The following is a 19,578-nucleotide window of genomic DNA, read 5'->3' on the forward strand; positions in this document are numbered from 1 at the left end:
GTGAACTGTTAAAATGGCGTCTGTGAACGACTCTCGTTACAAGCAACGAGCTGTAATTGAATTCCTTGTTGCTGAAAAAGAAACGGTGGTGAACATTCATAAACGTTTGTGTGCTGTGTATGGAAGCTGTGCAGTCGATAGGAGCACCGTTGGTCGCTGGGCTAAGAGAGTTAAAGCTTCAGGAAGTGAAGAAACCGAGCTCCGTGATCTGCCGCGCTCTGGGCGTCCTGCCACAGCCACCACTCCAGACATGTTGAACCGCGCGGATGCCATTATTCGTGAGGATCGGCGCATCACAACTCGACAATTGGCCCAACAGCTTTCAGTCAGCAATGGAAGTGTGATTGCAATTATCCAGGCTCTCGCATATTCGAAGGTGTGCGCAAGATGGGTTCCACGAAGTCTCACAGCAGACCACAGGATTCAAAGGAAAACGATTTCTTCTGAATTGTTGGAGCGTTTTGATGCTGAGGGAGAGGTCTTTCTGTCCCGGATCATTACAGGTGACGAAACCTGGATACACCACTTTGAGCCAGAGACAAAAAGGCAGTCAATGGAGTGGCATCATCCTCAATCACCGAGAAAGAAGAAATTCAAGACAACTCCCTCCGCCGGAAAAGTCATGATGACTGTCTTTTGGGACAGTGATGGGGTCATTCTTGTGGATGTGATGCCAAGAGGTGCGACCATCAATTCAGACGCGTACATCAGGACCCTGAAAACCCTCAAGAAGCGTTTTCGACGAGTTTGGCCTCACAAGCATCCAGCAGAAATTTTGCTCCTGCACGACAATGCACGCCCTCACACAAGTCTGAGAACCCGGGAAGAAATCACCAAATTGGGTTGGACGGTGCTACCCCATCCACCCTACAGTCCAGATCTGGCACCCTCCGACTTCCATCTCTTTGGGCCACTTAAAGATGCTATCCGCGGAACAAGATTTGAAGATGACGAGAACGTGATTCAAGCAGTGAGGACATGGCTACGTGCACAGGACAAGAGCTGGTACCGGCAAGGCATGCATGCACTTGTTCCACGCTGGCGTAAAACCGTACAAGTTGATGGGGACTATGTGGAAAAATAGTATGTGTAAAGGAAACATTGATTTATATTGTCACTAAATTTGAGCCATCTTGAATAAATATGTTCTGAGGAAAAAAATGTGGGGCATTACTTAATGAGCGACCCTCGTAATTACCTATTAATATGTGAAAGTTGTTTTGGGAATCTTTATTGTGACTTTTTATGGTTAGTTTTCGAATGTGATACAGTATGAGAAACAATTACAGTACATACTATTGTCTCATGATGCAAGAAGTGAAAAATGATACATTGACATTGGCTTTCTGTTTCTCAATGCATATAATATTTTCGTACTATGTGTTGTAGTTAAGTTTTTTGTTTTGTAGAATGTAACTATATGAACATTTTTGGAGCAAATTTAGTTTCAGTATAAATACCTCAGTGGACACCAAAGGTACAGATTTGACCAAAATGTAGGATCAGTAGTGAAAATCTCAACCTGTGGGGAAGGTATCCAGTTTTTAAATTTTACCACATATTTGGATTTGTTGAAGGTACATTTTTGTTAGCATTGACCTCCCACCCCTCATATGCATGTGTTAGCTGTGTGTTGTGATTTGCGCACATTGTCAGTCAATATGTTTTACTTTTCCAGCCTCCGCCCAGTGGTGGAAAACCGAAGGACAAGTTAAATGATTCTCTTAAAGCGTGCAATGAAATCCTAAAGGAACTCTTCTCCAAGAAGCATTCGGTTAGTATTAATTTCTTTCTTCATTCAGATTCTGCTATTTACATTGTCAGGAGATGTGCTGCGATCCTTTCATTTATGCTATGACCACACATTCAAGTGAAATGTAATAGGCTCATAACTTTTTATTCTGGTCACATACTGGGAAACGAATTTCTCTATGACAATGGCACAACACTAAACTGTTTGTTAATAGACTGTGGGCTTGACATTTGTGCTGTGCTACCGAGATTTGGGATCTGCTCATGAAGGTTAGTGAATGTAAGTTTTTCTTATATTGATGTACATTTGTTTAGGGTTACGCGTGGCCCTTTTATAAGCCGGTGGATGCGGAACTTCTGGGGTTACACGATTACCATGACATCATCAAGAAACCCATGGATCTCGGAACAGTAAAGGTGGGTGCTATGTTCTGTATTTTGATTTACAGATTGCATTGAGCAGCAGTTTTACCAGTGCCTCAGCTGAAGTTTGTTTGAAGATTTCTGTCTTCTGGGTTGTTGCGCTGTGTAGTCTGGTCGATGTTAACCAACGTTTCACAGGTCATACTGCCTAAGAAACAATTATGAACTAATTATCTCAAGATGAGAAACAGTCCTGAAGTTGTAACAGCAGTTTATTTTATTAATAGTTTTTATATTTTCAGTTACAGAAACTGAAAATGTAAGTATTGTGTGTATATTTGTCAGACTTTTATTTTAAGAAGAAAATAAAATGGTGAATAAAATTGTGCACCAAGTTATGCTATTATTCACCAGATTAGTATTGGTGTGTGACAACCCACAAGCCTGCTGCTCATATGTTCATGTTTCATGTGCCTGCCCTAACTGTCCTACATAATGGTTGCAGTGATGAATTAAGTGCGTGTTCAGGTGTATCATTGTTTTATTAAAAATGCAGTTTTATGTAGCTTCTGTATGTACTCGATTATTACTGGAAATTATAAGTGGTTTCCTTCGTTAATTAATGGTGACATCTAGATTTAAACAATAGCCATGTTGCGTCCAGCGCTTAATCCTGTCCTAAGTATAGTGGTAGAGTAGTTATGTGATATGTTTGGTTGTCAGGTGATAAAATGAGAGAGCTGTATGTAGAGACTGAAACAGAGAGTGTGCTCCAACTTTGACGGTTGCTTCTCAGAATACTATTGGTTTTTGACAAACTGTTGAACTGCTGTTTATGTTCATTGGGTGAAGGGTGGTGGATTTTTTTTCCGTTCCCCCCCAAAAAAACAAAAAAAACTTCAATAATAACTTAGTTTGCCTTTATATTTGTCATTTGCCTGTGCAGACTATTGCTGAAGATAAGCTTGTGTCTAAAAGTTTTCAGCCCTGCACTCCTACCAGTTTCTATTCAAGGGCAATCTCTCGTTACTTCATGCAATTTCATTTGTCCAATCTGCTGTTATTCAAATAATTCATGTTGTTAAGCATTCATAAGACATGTTTAATTGTACAGTATGACAACTTGTTTGTTCAGTCTTATTGACAATAATGTCTGAAGCTTTGAACAGTATTTTCTTACAGACTTCTTAATATTTTGATGTTTGTGTTGGTTTCATATTTTTTGTGTTGATGAAATGAAGTCCATGGGTTGTGTAGTGCTCTCAGTAACTCCATATAGAGGGAAGTTTAAAGTAGGCTATGAGAACAAGAGATGGAACGTTATTTCACCCATAATACTTGTGGTTAAATGTGCTCATGGATTTGAGTTTTATCCCATAATGAGGAGAGTTGTGTCCAAAGAAAAGAGCAGTGTACAGTTTTTGGCATATTGAGATGTTTGCGTGCTTGTTATTCCCGCTCTGCCCACATGTTTTCCCTTTCTACTACTCATTTTATAAATAGGGATTATGTCCTTTAACAGCATTAACTAGCTGATTTGTAATGGAGAAGTGTTGTGTTTTATTTGTGGTAGGAATTGAATTTGTAAATATTATTTAGGCGAGCTTTGGTTTCAAATAATTATTAAGCCAGGAACTGTTTATAGCAAAAGATGGATAGCCGGGAATACAAGACAGCTGGGGAGTTTGCAGCAGATGTGAGATTAATATTCACAAACTGCTACAAGTACAACCCTCCTGACCATGATGTGGTGGCTATGGCGCGGAAGCTGCAGGATGTGTTTGAGATGAGGTCAGTATTGATTAACTACCTAACTCCGTGGAGCAGTCTTTCCATAGAATGTTAACAGTGTGTACAGCTAATCAAGAAATTGGCCACACACCATTTGTCTATCCTGTGCCGTATGAATCCAATCAGTGCTCCTGAGCCCAATTTTCATAAGATCAATTTGACTATTATTCTCCTTGTGCCTAGGTCTTCCAAGTGGTCGCTTCTCTTCAGGCTTTCCAACCAAAATTCTGTATGCATGTCATCATTTGCACTGAATGTCCCACCAAATTCATCTTCCTTGATTTGGTCACCCCATTAGTGTTTGGTAGAGGGTCAGTCTTGAATAACCACTAAAATTAAAACTTACCATATTTATGTCAAGATAATTTCTAGGTTCAGTATGTGGAGTAAATGTAGTGACTTTGGCTGGGAGAAATATTGGATCCAAGAGAGTTGATAGGAAATGGGGAATGTAAGAAATTGCAGGATGATAGACCGCATGTTGTGTTTATAGAATAGTGGAGTTGGTTGGTTTTGAAGTTTGATGGGGGGGGGGGGGGGGGGGGGGGGGCATGACAAGTGTTCACATTTAAATCTCTTGGAAAGTAGCTACTTGAGAGATAGAGATGGGAGAATGAAGTAAAGTGCATATTAGAGAACTGTGTTGTGTGAAGATGTGAACTGCTTAAGATTGTCTATTGGTGGGTTGGTACTAGTGACTCAGATTTTCAGGGTTTTGTTGCTATATTGTATAAAGGTTTGAAGTCAGTGTTTATGATGTTGAGTAGGTATGCAAAAATACCTGATGAGCCTCTGGGTGGAGCCATGGCTCTGGAGAAGTCCACCACATCCAGCACATCAGGGTCAGAATCAAGTACAAGTTCCGACTCTGAGTCAGATGATTCTGAAGCAGAGCGTGTGCGGAAACTGGCTCTCCTCCAGGAACAGGTAAGACTGGAAGTTGGTAATATTGGCATAATAGAGATTTCATTTTGAATCGTCGTATTGAAGGTGCATTTAGCAGAAAAACGCCACATTCAGACCTGACTGGAAATTATCAAATCCCACTGCAGCTTGGCTGTGTTTGGATGTTAGGAATGTTTTGCAACCATATTGTACTGTCAAGATCTTCTGATTTCTGGACCACAGATTTGTACTAACAGGTACTAAACACAATGCCACATCAGAAATTTTTGACCGTGTGTGTTTAACAGTGAAACGTTGTGTTAGAAATCTTAAACTGCAGGTTTGTGTTAAATTACTATGTGGACACGATATATATTATAGTCACTAGTATTGACTGAGCCAAGGTGTATTTTATAGTGGAGGAAATGGACAGTAGCGAGTAATGTGGTTATATTATAAAACACACGACAATTTTCTGAGGGAGATATTACTAGGAAGGGAATATTCCATCATTTAGAGACAGAGAATGTAAGATTGTAAGAAGTATGTTTTAAGAAGAAACTTGGAATTTCAGTTATTGTTACAGCATTACTGCAAGTAAAGACAACGATCCAGTAACAAGATAGTGTTTTGCTTGTGTTACGAATATTGTATATTTGTTTTAGAACTACTGATAATTAGTGCGTTATATGTAACTGGTGCTCTATATTGAATATTGTCTGATAATTGTTTGTAGTGTTTTATCAGAAATTTCAGTGGTTTGGATTTCTCAATATTACAGTTGAAAGACATGCTGGTAGCTGTGATTGGATTGAATATAATTTATTTTTAGTGTTACCTGTTTTCTTATTCCCTCCTCAGCTGAAGGCCATGCAGGATCAGATGAGAAAGTTGGTAGAAGAAAGTACAGTGAAACGAGGCAAGAAGAAGAAAGAGGAAAAGGAGAAAAAGAAGAAGAAGAAACCAGAGAAACATTTAAGTAGTGTGAAAGAAGTGCGTTCTTCAGTGGTGAATGACACTGTAGGTGCTAGCATTGCGAGTGTTGCATTAGGGGCAGGGGATGTAAAGCTGCCAACAGACTTGCATCATAATGTGAGTGCAAAACAATCTGGTGGTGCTCATCATGCTGCCCTGGCAGGCCCTCCCGCACAGCCAGCTGCCACCACCACCACCACTGGTGCAAAGAACACTAAAAACAAAACAGCTCGAGGTGCTGGAAAAGCAGCAGGGGCAAATACACAACCCAAGCGGCCTAAAGCCAATTCAAGGTCGGCTGGCAGTAAGAAGAAGAACTCTGTGGTACCGCCACCAATGCAGTTTGATTCAGAGGATGAGGACAATGCCAAGCCCATGTCATACGATGAGAAGAGGCAGCTCAGCCTTGATATTAATAAACTGCCAGGTTAGTTCACCCATCATCATGGAATGCCATGCTTTGAACATTTGACAACTGCTTTGTTCTTCCATCTCACAAATGTCTTTGAACTACACGAAGTCTACTTTCTTAGCCTCAGAGGTTAAGTTTTATAGTTCTCTATAGGTGCAGCATAATACAGATGCATCTAACAGTGTAGCATTAATTTAAAAACTTGTAAAGTTAATTTCTTATTTTTCTTTAATAGCAAGTTTCCTTCCTCGAAAGTTCCGTATTTTAGCTGTTCATTGTGTGGAAGTCATGGCAGTATAAAGGTGTGTTGTGGAGGAAGTGGTAGTAACAAACTGAAGTCTATTTTGTTTTAACAGGTGTGTTTTGGAAAAGTATGATGTGGTTACTGTAATATTTCTCTTTTCTCAGATCCCAGTTTTACTTTTTGAGTTTCTGGAGGTTAAACATTATCCTGAGCTTAATGTTCACTTGCATTATTGCAAAGAGAAAAGTTAAATCTAGATTATTCAGGTTTGGTTGAAGTTACATAAGGATGCAGTGTAGTGCTGTAGGGATGGTTCTTTACTAGGACTGAGCCCATATCTGTTTAATTGCGTGTTGAATGGGTGGCATGCTCACTAACTGTTTTGATTTTATCAGTTACGTGCTAGTCTACAATAATGTGAACCCAATTCTCTTGTAGGTGACAAACTAGGAAGAGTGGTGCACATCATTCAGTCTCGAGAACCTTCTTTGAGGGATTCGAACCCAGATGAGATTGAGATTGATTTTGAGACGCTGAAGCCATCAACACTACGGGAACTGGAGTCGTATGTTGCATCCTGTCTTAGGAAAAAGCCACGTAAGCCATACTGTAAGTTTCGTTACTAACGACACACCAACGTGTAGTATCTCAGTGCTGATCAGCTGGTGCAGCAGCTGGTTTCACTGGAATGCTATTTGGTGTGTGTGGTTCTGTTGAGCATGGGGGTGGGGGAGTAGTTGACCTTGCATGTGGTAGCATTTCTGGATTGGTTAAGGCAGGCTTCAGTAAGGGGTATGTGAGAGCTTTGTTGTTTGCGTTGTGTCTCTCCATTGTCGTGTTGTCTGTGCGTAAATGTAACAGTGGATACTTTGCGTAGTGCGGAACAGTAATTATGTGATAGTGTGGAAGATTCGGGCTTAGATGTTGGTCTTTCTACAGGTGGAAGGTGATTGGCACGGGAATCGTAACAACGTGTGCTGTGCAGTGAATATTAAAAATCTAGTCAGCCCTCTGCCTCACTACCAGAAGTCCAGCTGGAGAGCAGCAAAACGACGCTTTCTTTGGAGAGACACTATGCAAACATTTAGGGTGGGGGATATACAGTGCATTTCATTCAGTTTTTTTATGTCTTCCTTTTTGAGACTTTCGGGCTTTAAATGCTATTTGGTATCGAGCTCCTTTTTAGGTTCGAGAAATCTAAGCAGTCTAGTCAAGAAATCAGAGGGATGTTTTGTTGTAGGTCTCGAATATCGGTTATGTGCAGTCTGTTTTAATTTGTATAAATATTATTTTGTGGATGGTATTGTGTGATAAGGGTAGGTCAATTACACCAACATGACAAGCACAGATTCTGTTTAGTCTTGCTATAAATATTTTTATGTTTAAGTATGTATGCTACAACATGTTTGCTATGTAAGTGACAGTAGAACACGAGTGATGTTTTTGAGGAATGTGTTTGGGTGAATGAGTTGTGCTCTTGCACCATGCAGATGACGGCTGAATTATTAGATTGATTTGATACAGAACCTACCTCTTAGAACAATAAAATTATACTTTTGAAGATTGTTGGTGTAGTTGCTGGTTGGATGCATCATCTGAATGGTGGCACATGTGTAAGAGGCAGAGAACCACGCACACAAAGCTAACAAACAGGTGGTGGTACAGAATGATTGTTGTCATGTGTTCATAGTGTTCTGTGATATTTACACTTGTAATATTTTTTGTAGTCCCAGGAATTTGTAGGTAGTTGATGTGGCTAGTGCTGAAGCATTAAACGTGATCGGCATTAATGAGGTACAGTCTATAGGTAGAGTGAAGATAAAGGAAGACTTGTTGTGGTTTGCACACACACATATGCACAAAAATAATTTGAAGCTGTATCATGTGCCAGATACCAGTATTGAATTTTGAAAATTGTGCAAGGAGTACCTATGCTGTGTATACATGAGACTGCAGTTCATATCCTGACCTAGATGAAACCAGTGAACACCCACCCCTTTTCCTTAAGGTCCATTTTATATTAATCTCCCATCTTCATCTAGTTTCTAATCGTGTCTCAGAAACTGGAAATTCTGGTCAAGCTTTTTCATGGTCTTCCTCAGCCATCCCAGAAAAGTGTTGGGATAATATTTTAAGTTATGTCACAATTATTTCCATGTTCTTTACTGATTTTCCTGTTATTTGATATTGTATAGTCTGAGAGCTATTGACTAACTAAGTAAATCAGGTTTATAGTTAACCACAAATTTCTAAGTGAAATATTGAAATTACTCTAATTCATGCTTATAAGAATCACCTTTCTGATGTTTCAATTTAAATGACTCTGATTTAATGTAAAAAGGCTGGCCCTGTTTGTTTATATTTAAAACTTAGTCGTGTCCTATTAATCTTCTTAGATTTTTACTTTGTTGGTGTTCTAGTGAATAGCTAGCACATAGGAGGTATTCAGAATTCTGTCCCACAATACTTGTACTGGATACCTGCAGGCAGGGTCCAAAAGCCAGTTGTGGGTTTAGAGGCACTAGGCCAATCTCCCCCCCCCCCCCCCCAAGTGGTGGTAATACTTGAATTTTTGTCGGATTGATAAGTGTCACAAAGTATTAAAGTTACATTTTAGATACTTTTCCTCTGGGCAATGGGAGCAAGGAAGTGCCCTATGGAAGCTGTTAGAGACGAAGGCTGGGTTGTTATGAAAGGAAGGAAGAAAAATTAGGCCTTTTGTGGCTGTCAAAGAAGAAGAATAGTCATCAGAAAGAGGAGAAGTAAAAAGCAGTCCTATTTGGATCACACACACCCTTTGTTGTTAACCTGAAGGATCAATCTTGGTAGACGTCCATCTCCAAGGTTGAACTCATAATTTGATCTTCTGGCTCTTTTCACCTTTTGGTGGAGACTGGTAAAATCTTTCATCCTTTCCATATAAAATCATGCATACAAACAAAACTGTTTACACTTTAAATAACACTTTGTGCCAAACACGTTTCAAACTCAAGAGGTCATCATCACTGGCAAAAACATTAATTCATTAGTCTCTCTGTTAAAATCATACAATTCATGAAATGATGGTTTGTTCTAAAGACTGTAAAAGGTCGCATTTTCTTTCCATGTGGTGGATATTAAACTGTTTTGTCTATTTTCTTTGTTTCTGATAGTCACTTCTCCTGTAACCTGCAACACTCCTTAGGAACCCTATTTCAGCTTTTTTCAGTTTGGCTGATTTATTGTTTAATTAGGGTCCATATAGCCATTGTTTTATGAAATTGTAAGAGTGTCTTTGTTCTTGCTCCACCTCCTAGTGTTATTTCAATTGTACCATATTGAAAATTATGAATTTATATTTTTACAAACTTTACTTCCTGACTTACTGATGGTCTTGTTAGAAATGTTGCAGAAAGAACTGTGTTAACAGCAAAGGCATATTCTATATTATGCAAAGATTGATGAAATATGATGGGGCATAGTAACTTGCACCCTACTGTGGGTCCTTGTATTTAATAACAAACAGTATATGGGCAGTTTTCTGACTGCAGTGTTTTGTGTTGAAGATTTATGGATTGACTAGTAAGAGAAAGTCAAAAGTCATGTTTCTTCTTTTGTGTCAGTGATGGAGTTTGCATTGTATGTAAGGAGAGGGAGTATCCCAGACTTGGCACATTTGTTTCAAAACAAATTAGTCTTTAAGTAACTCACTCCTACAAGTAAGCCCAGAGGTTTATTGCAACTAATACCAAAGCCTGCCACCTTCATCAGTCTTTATCACATTTCTACTACTTATTAAGTCCCCAAGATTTATTTAAATATCGTTCTCTCATTATCTTCCCAGTCTTATGTTATTTCCTAGATGTTTCCCATCATAATTTTGAGTGCATGTTCAAGCCATTACCTTGCTTCATTTAACCCTAGTTGATGCACATAAATTACAATTTTTGTCCTTTTTCATCCTCCATTCTTTCTGTTCTTTAGATACATTTGTTATCAGTATAATAATCCATACAGCCTTAGAATGTACCTGGTAAAATAGTTGGTTACTGTTTTGAATTGTAGAGTAGGTTACATTTTAGAACAATATTTATTGTCCTACAGCAAGGCTGTTTTGTGTAAAGCCATCTTTTTAAAAAAAAAAAGGGAGAAGAAGAAGAAGTTAATCTGGAGGGTGTTGGGTCTGAGAACAGAATCTTTGGCACTACCCTAGTTACAATTAAGAATGTAATTAATTTCTTTGATCATACGAGTTTTTAAACCCCCCCCCCCCCCAAAAAAAAAAATAGTAGCAAATGTCTTCATTTCCTATGAAATTATGGTTCTTCATGTCATGCTGCTTTCTGCTGCTTTGCCAGGTGAGTTCATTTTCATCTCTTCCATCTGTTCAATGACAGCATTTCTCCTGTCCTTGTTTTTCTTAACTTCCATAAAGCATATCCACCACAGTGCATTTTGATCTTGTTTCTTAATGTGGAGAACTGGTAGGTGCTGGCCTTTCCTTTCCAATCCAGTGCAAATTTTGAGCCTTGTGGTAGTGTACAGGGTATGTGGATCTGAGGAACACTAAACTGTCACTGTGGTTTGGAGACTGAAACTGTAGGTCCATTTCACAAGCCATAATCAGTGTAACCATAATGATCTTGGGTGCTCCTGGTAATGAGGTGAATGGTTTATATTCGTGTCAGAGAACCATATTGCTTTGTTGTGAAGATATTACACTGTCAGTTGTCTCAGATGTCACGTCTTGTTTCCATGTTCATCAGTGATTAGGAGATGTGGCAGACTTGGTGGCAAAACCCTGTGGCATAATAAAGTCCTCTTGAATATAACAGGAGAAGGCTTAATCTTTGTGGCTTACAAGCAGTCTGGCTGGTTGTGTGTCACAGAACTATACCCATTAATTCTGGATGTAATGTACCACCACACTGATTTGGCATTCATTGACACATGTAATTATGGTGCATCTGAACCGAGGTATATTAAGGGGAAAAAGTTATAAGGATTCAGTTGCGTGAAGTTGAGGGACTAAATTGAAAATGTTGATGCAGTTGAAATGTACCAGCCACATTCATTATAATGAGATTTGGCCTTGTGTTTCAGACAAGAAACTTCCGGGAAAATCAAAAGATGAGCAGATGGCTGAGAAGAAGCAGGAGCTGGAGAAGAGGTTGCAGGATGTGACAGGACAGCTTGGGTCAGCAAAGAAACCTCCCAAGAAAGGTAATGTGTGATGACTGTGGAAAGTTACATGAATATGTAAAGAAACTCATAATTAAGGTTTGAGGTTTTCACAGTGATGATGATCGGGGTTTAGGCACTGTGTTGACTGGTCGGTAGATGCCAACATTTCAGCCCGAAAGATGGCAGACTTTACAGTTCTCCGAAATGTTGGCATCTACCGACCGGTCCACACAGCTCGAAAACCTAGAAATCATATAATTAAAGTTCCTGGCATGGTCTGATGTTGAGTGTCTTGACTTGTTTAAATTGCCACTTTGGTAAAAAGTCATAGAGCAGAATATCATTAAATAAATTGTCTTTATTCTGTTCTTAAGCTATGATCTCAAAACAGGATGTAAGATTAAGTAACTTTCCAAAACATACGTACCATAATGTATCTTGTCACTGATTTCCACCTCAGCTATATATGTATGCAGGCATTAGGCCACAGAGCAGACCACTTCTGGCTGTGTGTTATGTGTAAGACCATTTTTGTTTGCAGAAACAGGTGTTATTTCTTAATCTAATTGTGAACTAGTTTATTTTCTTCTGCAAGCAGAAGTTGACTGGAAATCGGCCTGGTCATAAAACACTGATAACTTAACTACTGCTGTCCAGAAATTACATACTGCATTCTGTTGTTATATAATAGTGGTTGTATCATGCTTATTAATGTTGCTACAGGACAAGAAAGTATAATTGCATGTGCTAAAATATAGTAATTGAACAGAGATTAGATTTATATAATTCTAACCACCATCTCTGACACTTATGAAGAATATAAAGAAAATACATTTCTGAGACAGTCAACACGCACTGAAGAATCTGGTCATGACACACATCATTACCATACCTGTGCTGATACTTGCTTTTTGAAAAGGCAGACTTATAGTAATGTGACTTATGAAAAGGGGGTTAGATATGCAAGCGAGCAATCCCACATCATAGAAGTCGGTGTATAATTTAAGAGATCAGCATATGTCATGTGTAGGCCAGTAGAAGTAAACCATTTATGGGCTGTCACTTAATTCAGATTGTGACTTGGATTGGCATTTTGTGTGCTGACAATATTAGTAGATGATGCGAAACAGGTTGCATAGATTGGCATTTTTAAACTTACCCATTCAGTACTGTATATTGCAGAAGAGAGCAAGTCTGTGGATGTGGGCGGCACCTCCCGGCTCTCAGCCTCCAGTTCCAGCAGTTCAGACACAGACTCCAGTAGTTCCAGCCTCTCTAGCAGTTCATCTGACTCGAGTGACTCTGAAGCAGGTTAGACATTTCCCACAACATTTTTGTTCTTTGTGTTCAGTTGCCAAGTTAAGGTACATATGAAAATAGCACAGCCTGAGAACATCTGTTGTGGTTGGCAGGTGTAATTTTCATGTGTGCTTAGCCATGTGTAGCGAGCGTTTATGTTTGATTGGCATGTTGGCCAGTTTGCCTTGTACAATGAAAAGTTTCCTGCATTGTGCTTGCCACAAGGCAAGCAAGTTGTTTTGTATGCAGTATTGCCACCTAAAAAAATCAAGTTTTTTAGACTCTGAAAATACAGCTAATTCTTTCTCTGAGAGGTTGTGAATGTATTTGTGTGTTGGATGTTCAGATTCAGTCTTGAGGCATAAATTGGGCCAGTTTTCTTGGGGCTCAGTGCAGAATTTATTGATATCAAGTTGGCACAAACACATGGTACAAAGAACAATAGTCATAGTATTACTTTATGATTAATATAGCCAAGAGTGCAGAATGTGTTGTTTGGGGTCAGTCAGTCAGCCAGCTGTCGTGTTTATCAAACTGGCTGTAAAATGCTGGTGGATGCTACATGAAGACGAGCTTATTCTTCACAAGAAAACCTTGGCAAGAGGCTGGACTCTATGTAGCGCAGTATCAACAACAATGTGTATGTGACATGCAGACAATGTGAATGGTGGCTGGTCGACTTGATACTGCACCTATGTCGTAGAGTCAAGTACTCGTACCTGAAGCGAGGTGTGAGACTGTGTTGTTTGGGAATTTAAAATCTTAATCCTAGCTGGATGGTATTATGATCTCGTGTAGTTCTGCTGTGTGTGTGTGTGGGGCCCTGGTTGGTGCAGTGTCAAGTCACGCATCGCTCAATGGGTCCGCGCTCATTACTGTATGATGATGGTATTGGCTCACTGGCCTCCAAGCACATTGTTTGCACTCCCTGGCTCCTACAAGTACTGCTGTATGTCTTATTAAAGAGGTGTTGTTTTTAGTTCTCATGTTTTAATGTTGCCAAGGAAGTGAAATGTGTGGAACTGTTGCAGTGAAAAAGAAGAAATATGTATCTTGAAAGACAGCAGAACACTCTTAAAGAATACATAATACCTTCAACAGGCACATGAAGCAAGATCAAATGAACGGGCGAGCAGACGGTGAATGAGACTGTGTTGTGTTAGTGGAGAGGCAGGCAACCCTTTCTGGGGGTCGGTTTTATTGCGTGTGATGTTCCATTTACATGCCGAGTGTAGGGAGGGGCGTTTACTCGATGAACACATTTTTATTTTGTGACCACTGACTGTATTTAGTATTCATTGTCTGTAGAGTATAACAGTCCTGGTAGCAAGACGTCTACGAGTGTACAAGGGCATCAGACATTTTAATTCTGTTGTGTATAACCCGTAGCAAATAATGGGCATGAATTGCTCAAACTGTACAAAATGATTGCAGATTGGATAACATGTTTCTGTTGTGTGAGTGAGTGAGAGTTCTCTGCCAAGGTTTTTGATGCCATAAATAGTAATTTAACCCACCTAGAATACATTTTGCATAGAAATAAAAATTGGAGTCAAAAGCTTGTTGGTCTGGTCACCACTGTACACACTAGCTGAGGAAGTTTTCACAAGTTTTGAGGTTAGTTTCTTTCCTGCTAACTGAAGGTATTGTGTTTTTAGTCCTTTTTATAATTATTATTAACAAACTTTATGTATATATCAGAACAGTTGTGAAAGGGGGAGAAACTTCTAACTCAAAGTTTGATGGAAATTCTTTGAAGCCTGCTTGTACTGTGTCATTATTAAAGTTTTATATATTTTTTATTTTGTTTTTTCTGTACTAAAAATGTGTGAAAGAGTGTTCTATATATGATACTTCCCACATTTAGGCATCCCTCGCACTTGGTGCCTGCTTGTGGGCAAGTACTCTCTCTTCCTCTGTGTATTGAGCTGTGCATTTAACGCACCGGTGATGCGATTTGTCAGATCGCAGCATTTTTCATCACACATATTTGTATATAAATTATTATAATCTGTAAACATGTGGCGTCAGCTGTTCTTTTCTGTAGTCGTTTTCCGTCTGTACTTTTTTTTTAAAAGAATACATTGAAAATGAAACATTGTTGTACACAGTAAAAATGATAAGAAATAAAAAATTATATAGAACCCATTGTACAAACTGGTTGTTACTGACATCCCCAATAATCACATTCTGCACTCAATATATGTTAGTGATGTAGTGTGTGCTGGTGTCTCATGTAAATGTATTTACATGAGGCATCACGCGTGTGTATCCGAGGTAAGTTGAACAAATGTAAGGCCAGTGTTGTGTTCCTCATTGCTCAAGACCAGTAACGGATGGCTACATGACCATTTGGACCTAGCATTCTTGTTTAGCCATTATAATGCTGATCTTGAATGCCATACAACTTGTGTTAAAAATTTAAATAAATTGCATTGAAAATTATTTTTATCTGAATAATTTTAGTGGGATTTAAAATTTTCTTGAAATCTTGGTTCTGGCATTGCAAAAATTTATGTTCAGCAATGATTTACTTTGTGTTTCATTGGCAAGAGTGTAGGATCAATCTGATAATTTCTGACCCCTTATACCTTTCTTTTCTGATAACATCTTGGTACTAGAAGGGTTGATTGATGAATTGCCCATTTTGCTCGGTTATAGTTGACGGTTTTACGTCATTTTAGAACGGAACACAGATTTAACACTCCAAAATTTTAAGAAATGCAGCATTCATAGTGTGCAGCAGTAGGAGGGTTTAAATGCAGCAATAATCGTATAGGGTTGTGTGTCGTATCTGCACCCAAAAGGAGTAATAACCATTGTATCTCTTCATTTAAATTCTCCCAAATTGGGGCTGTCATTAATTAGCCTGTACATTCCAGTGCAGTCTGCTGACCCAAGTGGTTTCTTCTGCTTTGTGCGCTCAACGTTTTCTTCATTTTCTGTGTGATAAATTTAGTAGAAAAGAAAATACTGCTCTTGTTTTGATGATTACAGAAAGAAAGTGATGGAAGCGAAATCTTGCTGCATAGAAGCAATAAAGACAAGTTGTTGACTGGGCTGTCACAATCAGTGACCAGTTATTTCATTATGCAGTGTTGCTTTTAAAAATGCAGACCAGTTAATTGGATAATCATAAACTGTTTACTGAATGAACATTTTAATAGTGTTAGAAACATAATGAAAATTTAACTTGTGGATATAAAACTGCATTTAATTGTAAAGTGAAAGGATTTGAGTCGCTACAGGTGCTGCTCCCTGGTGAGAGCATAAGTAGGTATATGACACGTAGTCCCTCTGTATAGTTCAGTATGAAGCAAAGTTACAAGTGTTTTTGAAACTTTACTCTTTTAGTGCTTGTGTTGTGTGTTATAATGGTGCTGACTTCTGCAGTCCAACAGCATGATAATGTTGTCAAACATTGGCCTTACATTATGGGTCTCACACTTTTACCCATTTGAAAGCATGAACAAAACCAAATCCTTGAAATGAGTTTCTATCCTATTGCAGGTAACAACAAATAAAACTCAATGTTAAAATTGAGAAGAATTTGTGTAACGCCATTATTCTGCTGATTGTAAAAAAAATACCACAAAGGTGCTTAAAAAATAATGGCTCCTGATTTTGCCATAATTGCAATAGAATTTCATTGAAAGAACAGGTACTTTTCTTGAGCTTTATTCTGTACTTTACACAGTTACTTCTCGACGTAATCACCCCTGTAGTCCACACACTTCATTCACTGTTTGTGTAGTTTCAAGTGTCATGGAAGAACCATTCATGTTGTTGATGGATCATCACTGTGTTGACTTTGTCATCTGACAAGAAGTTACGTCCTCTCTGAAGTTGTTTTAGTTTTGGGAATTGATGGAAGTCTGAGCAAAGATGGGGAAATGTGATCGGTGGTTCAAGACTATGAGACCGAGTCGGTCTCTTGTAGTCATTTATACACTCAGTAAGGCCCTGCATTGTCATCTTTGAGGAAAAACTGATGTGCATGTCTGGAGAAACTTTTTGAATACATTTCTCAAATTTCTGCAACATTTCAACATGGCACTCAAAAGTGGCAGTAGTAAGTATGAATTCTGAATGCACAACACCATTAATGATCTGGAAACCCATCAACATGACTTTCCATCAGAATTGTCCCCATAAATAATTTTTCAACGAATGTCAATCGGTGAAATGTGTTCTGCAGCCTGAAATCTTGATCACTGCACATGGTTTATTCCACACTGACATGTCCCTACACTGCATTATAGTCATGGCTGTAATTCGAAGACTTATAGTGGCAGAACTATGAAACTTTGTGCATATTTTTTGAGAAAGTCTAATTGAATGAGTGCAGTTTAGTTGACACTGCTGTGTGTATTTTTTCCTCGGGAGAAAAAATTTGTTACATCTCAGTATGCCCTCATACTTATGAAATTTTTGTGAAGGATTTATTTTTCTCTTCTGGGCCTTAGAAGCTCATTTTATAAGGTTGCATTGGGTGATGAGGGATTGTGGGAGATATGTCTCTGGATGAGCCAACCCCACATTCAACATCCTTTTGCTGTTAATAATTTGGCAGTGGGATATCAACTGGTTACTTGTGTTTTGTCTGTCTGCCCTTAAATCTAAGATGTAAGTAAACTACACAATAACGATGTCCAGCCAGTTTAGGACAGTTGAACCATTTAAGACTTTTGTGTTCTCGTGGCGGTGAAAATGTTGATTGTGGTCTTCTGTTATTTAATTTGATGTCCTGTATGTGGTTGCAAATGTTTCAGAGGAAATTTACCTTTATCTTCTAGGTGGTGACACTTCACTCCAAAACACTGATAAACACCTATATAGCCCAGAAGACCACAATTTATGTGGTTGAACCGTATCAGTTCAGGTTAAATGTTGGAATATTTCTGTTTTGATACACATCCTCTCTGGTTCACATTCTTTCTTCCCATAAGCACCTACTTTTGTTGAGAAGGAAGTCCATATCCTAGATAGGTTTGATAGCTGTCTGGTGTATTGATTTCCTTTGTTGTCAGTTTACACATCCCAGGAAAGTGTTTCCTGTGATGATAATGTGTTCAAAGCAAACGTTACATTTAAATTTAACGCTTTGTAGCACAGTACAGTATAGACAGTTCTGGTGTTTGGGTATCAGATATTGCCAAGTGACATGCATCTTCGTGCAGGTGAAGCATGGAATTGTGTTCCTTGCAGGTCGAACAGGGAAGCCACCACGCAAGAGAAACAAGAAGAACAACCATCAAACTGTAAGTAGCTTCATGAAAAGGGCAGTCTTGTTTCTGCTGATACAGTTACATGTACCAGCAGAAATACAGTATAATCTTGGTATCTGAAAGTTTTCAGCCTAAAATGTTCTTTTAATTCCTTCATCGACAGTTATATTTGGTTTGAGAATCAGAATTTAATTCCCATATGAGACATTCTTGTTTGGGTTGAGACCAGAATTTATAGAAACTTCTGTCTTTAAGGGTGCTTGTTTATGGGCTTTGCATTTGGACTGCATCCTAATTTTTGCTCATGTGTTGACCTACTGTTATATGTATCTAATGTCGTGTTTCTTAAGAGATGACTTAACAGTTACCCCATGTGTTCCTTGCTTGGGGCAGCAGTGCCAACTTTTCCTTCATGAGCGTGTAAACATAGTATGTCAGTTTGTGTAAACAAGGAATCACTGTCTCTAAACTAGCTTTTAGTTTCTGGATTTCACAGTAGAACTAGAAGGGGCTCATGCAGCCTTGGAGATGGCATTAGGTTCATTTTGTTCATGCTTGATGTACCTCTGCTGTGTAGGTATGCTCAGTTCCTGTAAGTGAGGCAGGCAGATACAGTCAAGTGGTATAGAGATCATGATCTTGCACATTGCTAGTCATGATGCATACTGAATATATATGCATTATTATACCAATGAACTTTATGCAAGTAATATTTGTGTATTTCATAAATTAGTATCTTTTATTCGAGATATTTTCGTCTTTGTATACTTCACCATGATACAACCAGAACTGTATACATAATGTCTGTATTATTTAAAATTAAAGGTGAATCAGACTTGTACACAGTAATAATCATGTAATAGAGGTTACATATGTCATGCTTTATCAGAACTTATTAGAAGGTAAGTAATGTGGCACTTAACCCTCTTAAAGCCTGATGGTAACACTGTACCACATACTTTAATAATCGGTGATTCTGCTTTTGCCCACAATGTGTATTTACGGATTTCACATGATTACTATTATTTCCTTAAACGCCGTTAGCCATTGTTAAATACCAAGTTTCTTCTGGAAAGGTCAGCAGTTCGGACACTTCTTTGCAGACACGTGATAAAACGATTGGCGTGATTTTCAATTAAGTTGCAATGAAACACCTAAAATGGTTTACTTTTTTGGGCAATTTACTGCTACCCATTGCTGCAAGAAAATAGTTTTTTCAAAGGTATAGCCTTTTCTAACAAATGATTAAATTCTCTTTAAACTGCCATTAAAGTCTTAAATGTGACGTGGCATTTTGCCCATTTGTGTAATATATGCATCATGCATTGATTGTTGTTGTTTTGTGGACTGTCTTGTTTCTTTAACTCAAAATATGTCAGATTTTGTCTTTCACCTGTAAGCTTGGTTATTTTGATCGGTGATTTAGATGTTAAGGAAATGGAATATTGACTGGCAAAGTCACTAAC

The 19,578-nt window shown here is 38.6% G+C and overlaps 1 protein-coding gene across 37 annotated transcripts in view; it reads left to right on the forward strand.

Annotated features, from left to right (window-relative positions):
- The window catches only part of LOC110835217 (bromodomain-containing protein 3), a 90,605-nt gene that overhangs the window by 59,242 nt on the left and 11,785 nt on the right, over window positions 1–19,578 (forward strand). For 34 of the 37 annotated variants that reach the window (XM_087355634.1, XM_087355728.1, XM_087355621.1 and 31 more), the window contains 9 exons: window positions 1,679–1,774; window positions 2,068–2,169; window positions 3,761–3,906; window positions 4,674–4,833; window positions 5,653–6,193; window positions 6,861–7,031; window positions 11,505–11,624; window positions 12,768–12,896; window positions 18,093–18,145. In XM_087355634.1, the coding sequence (XP_087211760.1) occupies window positions 1,679–1,774; window positions 2,068–2,169; window positions 3,761–3,906; window positions 4,674–4,833; window positions 5,653–6,193; window positions 6,861–7,031; window positions 11,505–11,624; window positions 12,768–12,896; window positions 18,093–18,145 (1,518 nt within the window). Of the gene's footprint in view, window positions 1–1,678; window positions 1,775–2,067; window positions 2,170–3,760; window positions 3,907–4,673; window positions 4,834–5,652; window positions 6,194–6,860; window positions 7,032–11,504; window positions 11,625–12,767; window positions 12,902–18,092; window positions 18,146–19,578 lie in introns of those variants that run through there. The other 3 variants (XM_087355593.1, XM_087355746.1, XM_087355750.1) reach the window with 2 other exon arrangements.

This window comes from Zootermopsis nevadensis, unplaced genomic scaffold (assembly GCF_977971745.1).
Source record: "Zootermopsis nevadensis isolate Lab colony 2312 unplaced genomic scaffold, Znev_1.0 Znev_ptg000002l, whole genome shotgun sequence".
Classification (NCBI taxonomy): domain Eukaryota; kingdom Metazoa; phylum Arthropoda; class Insecta; order Blattodea; family Termopsidae; genus Zootermopsis; species Zootermopsis nevadensis.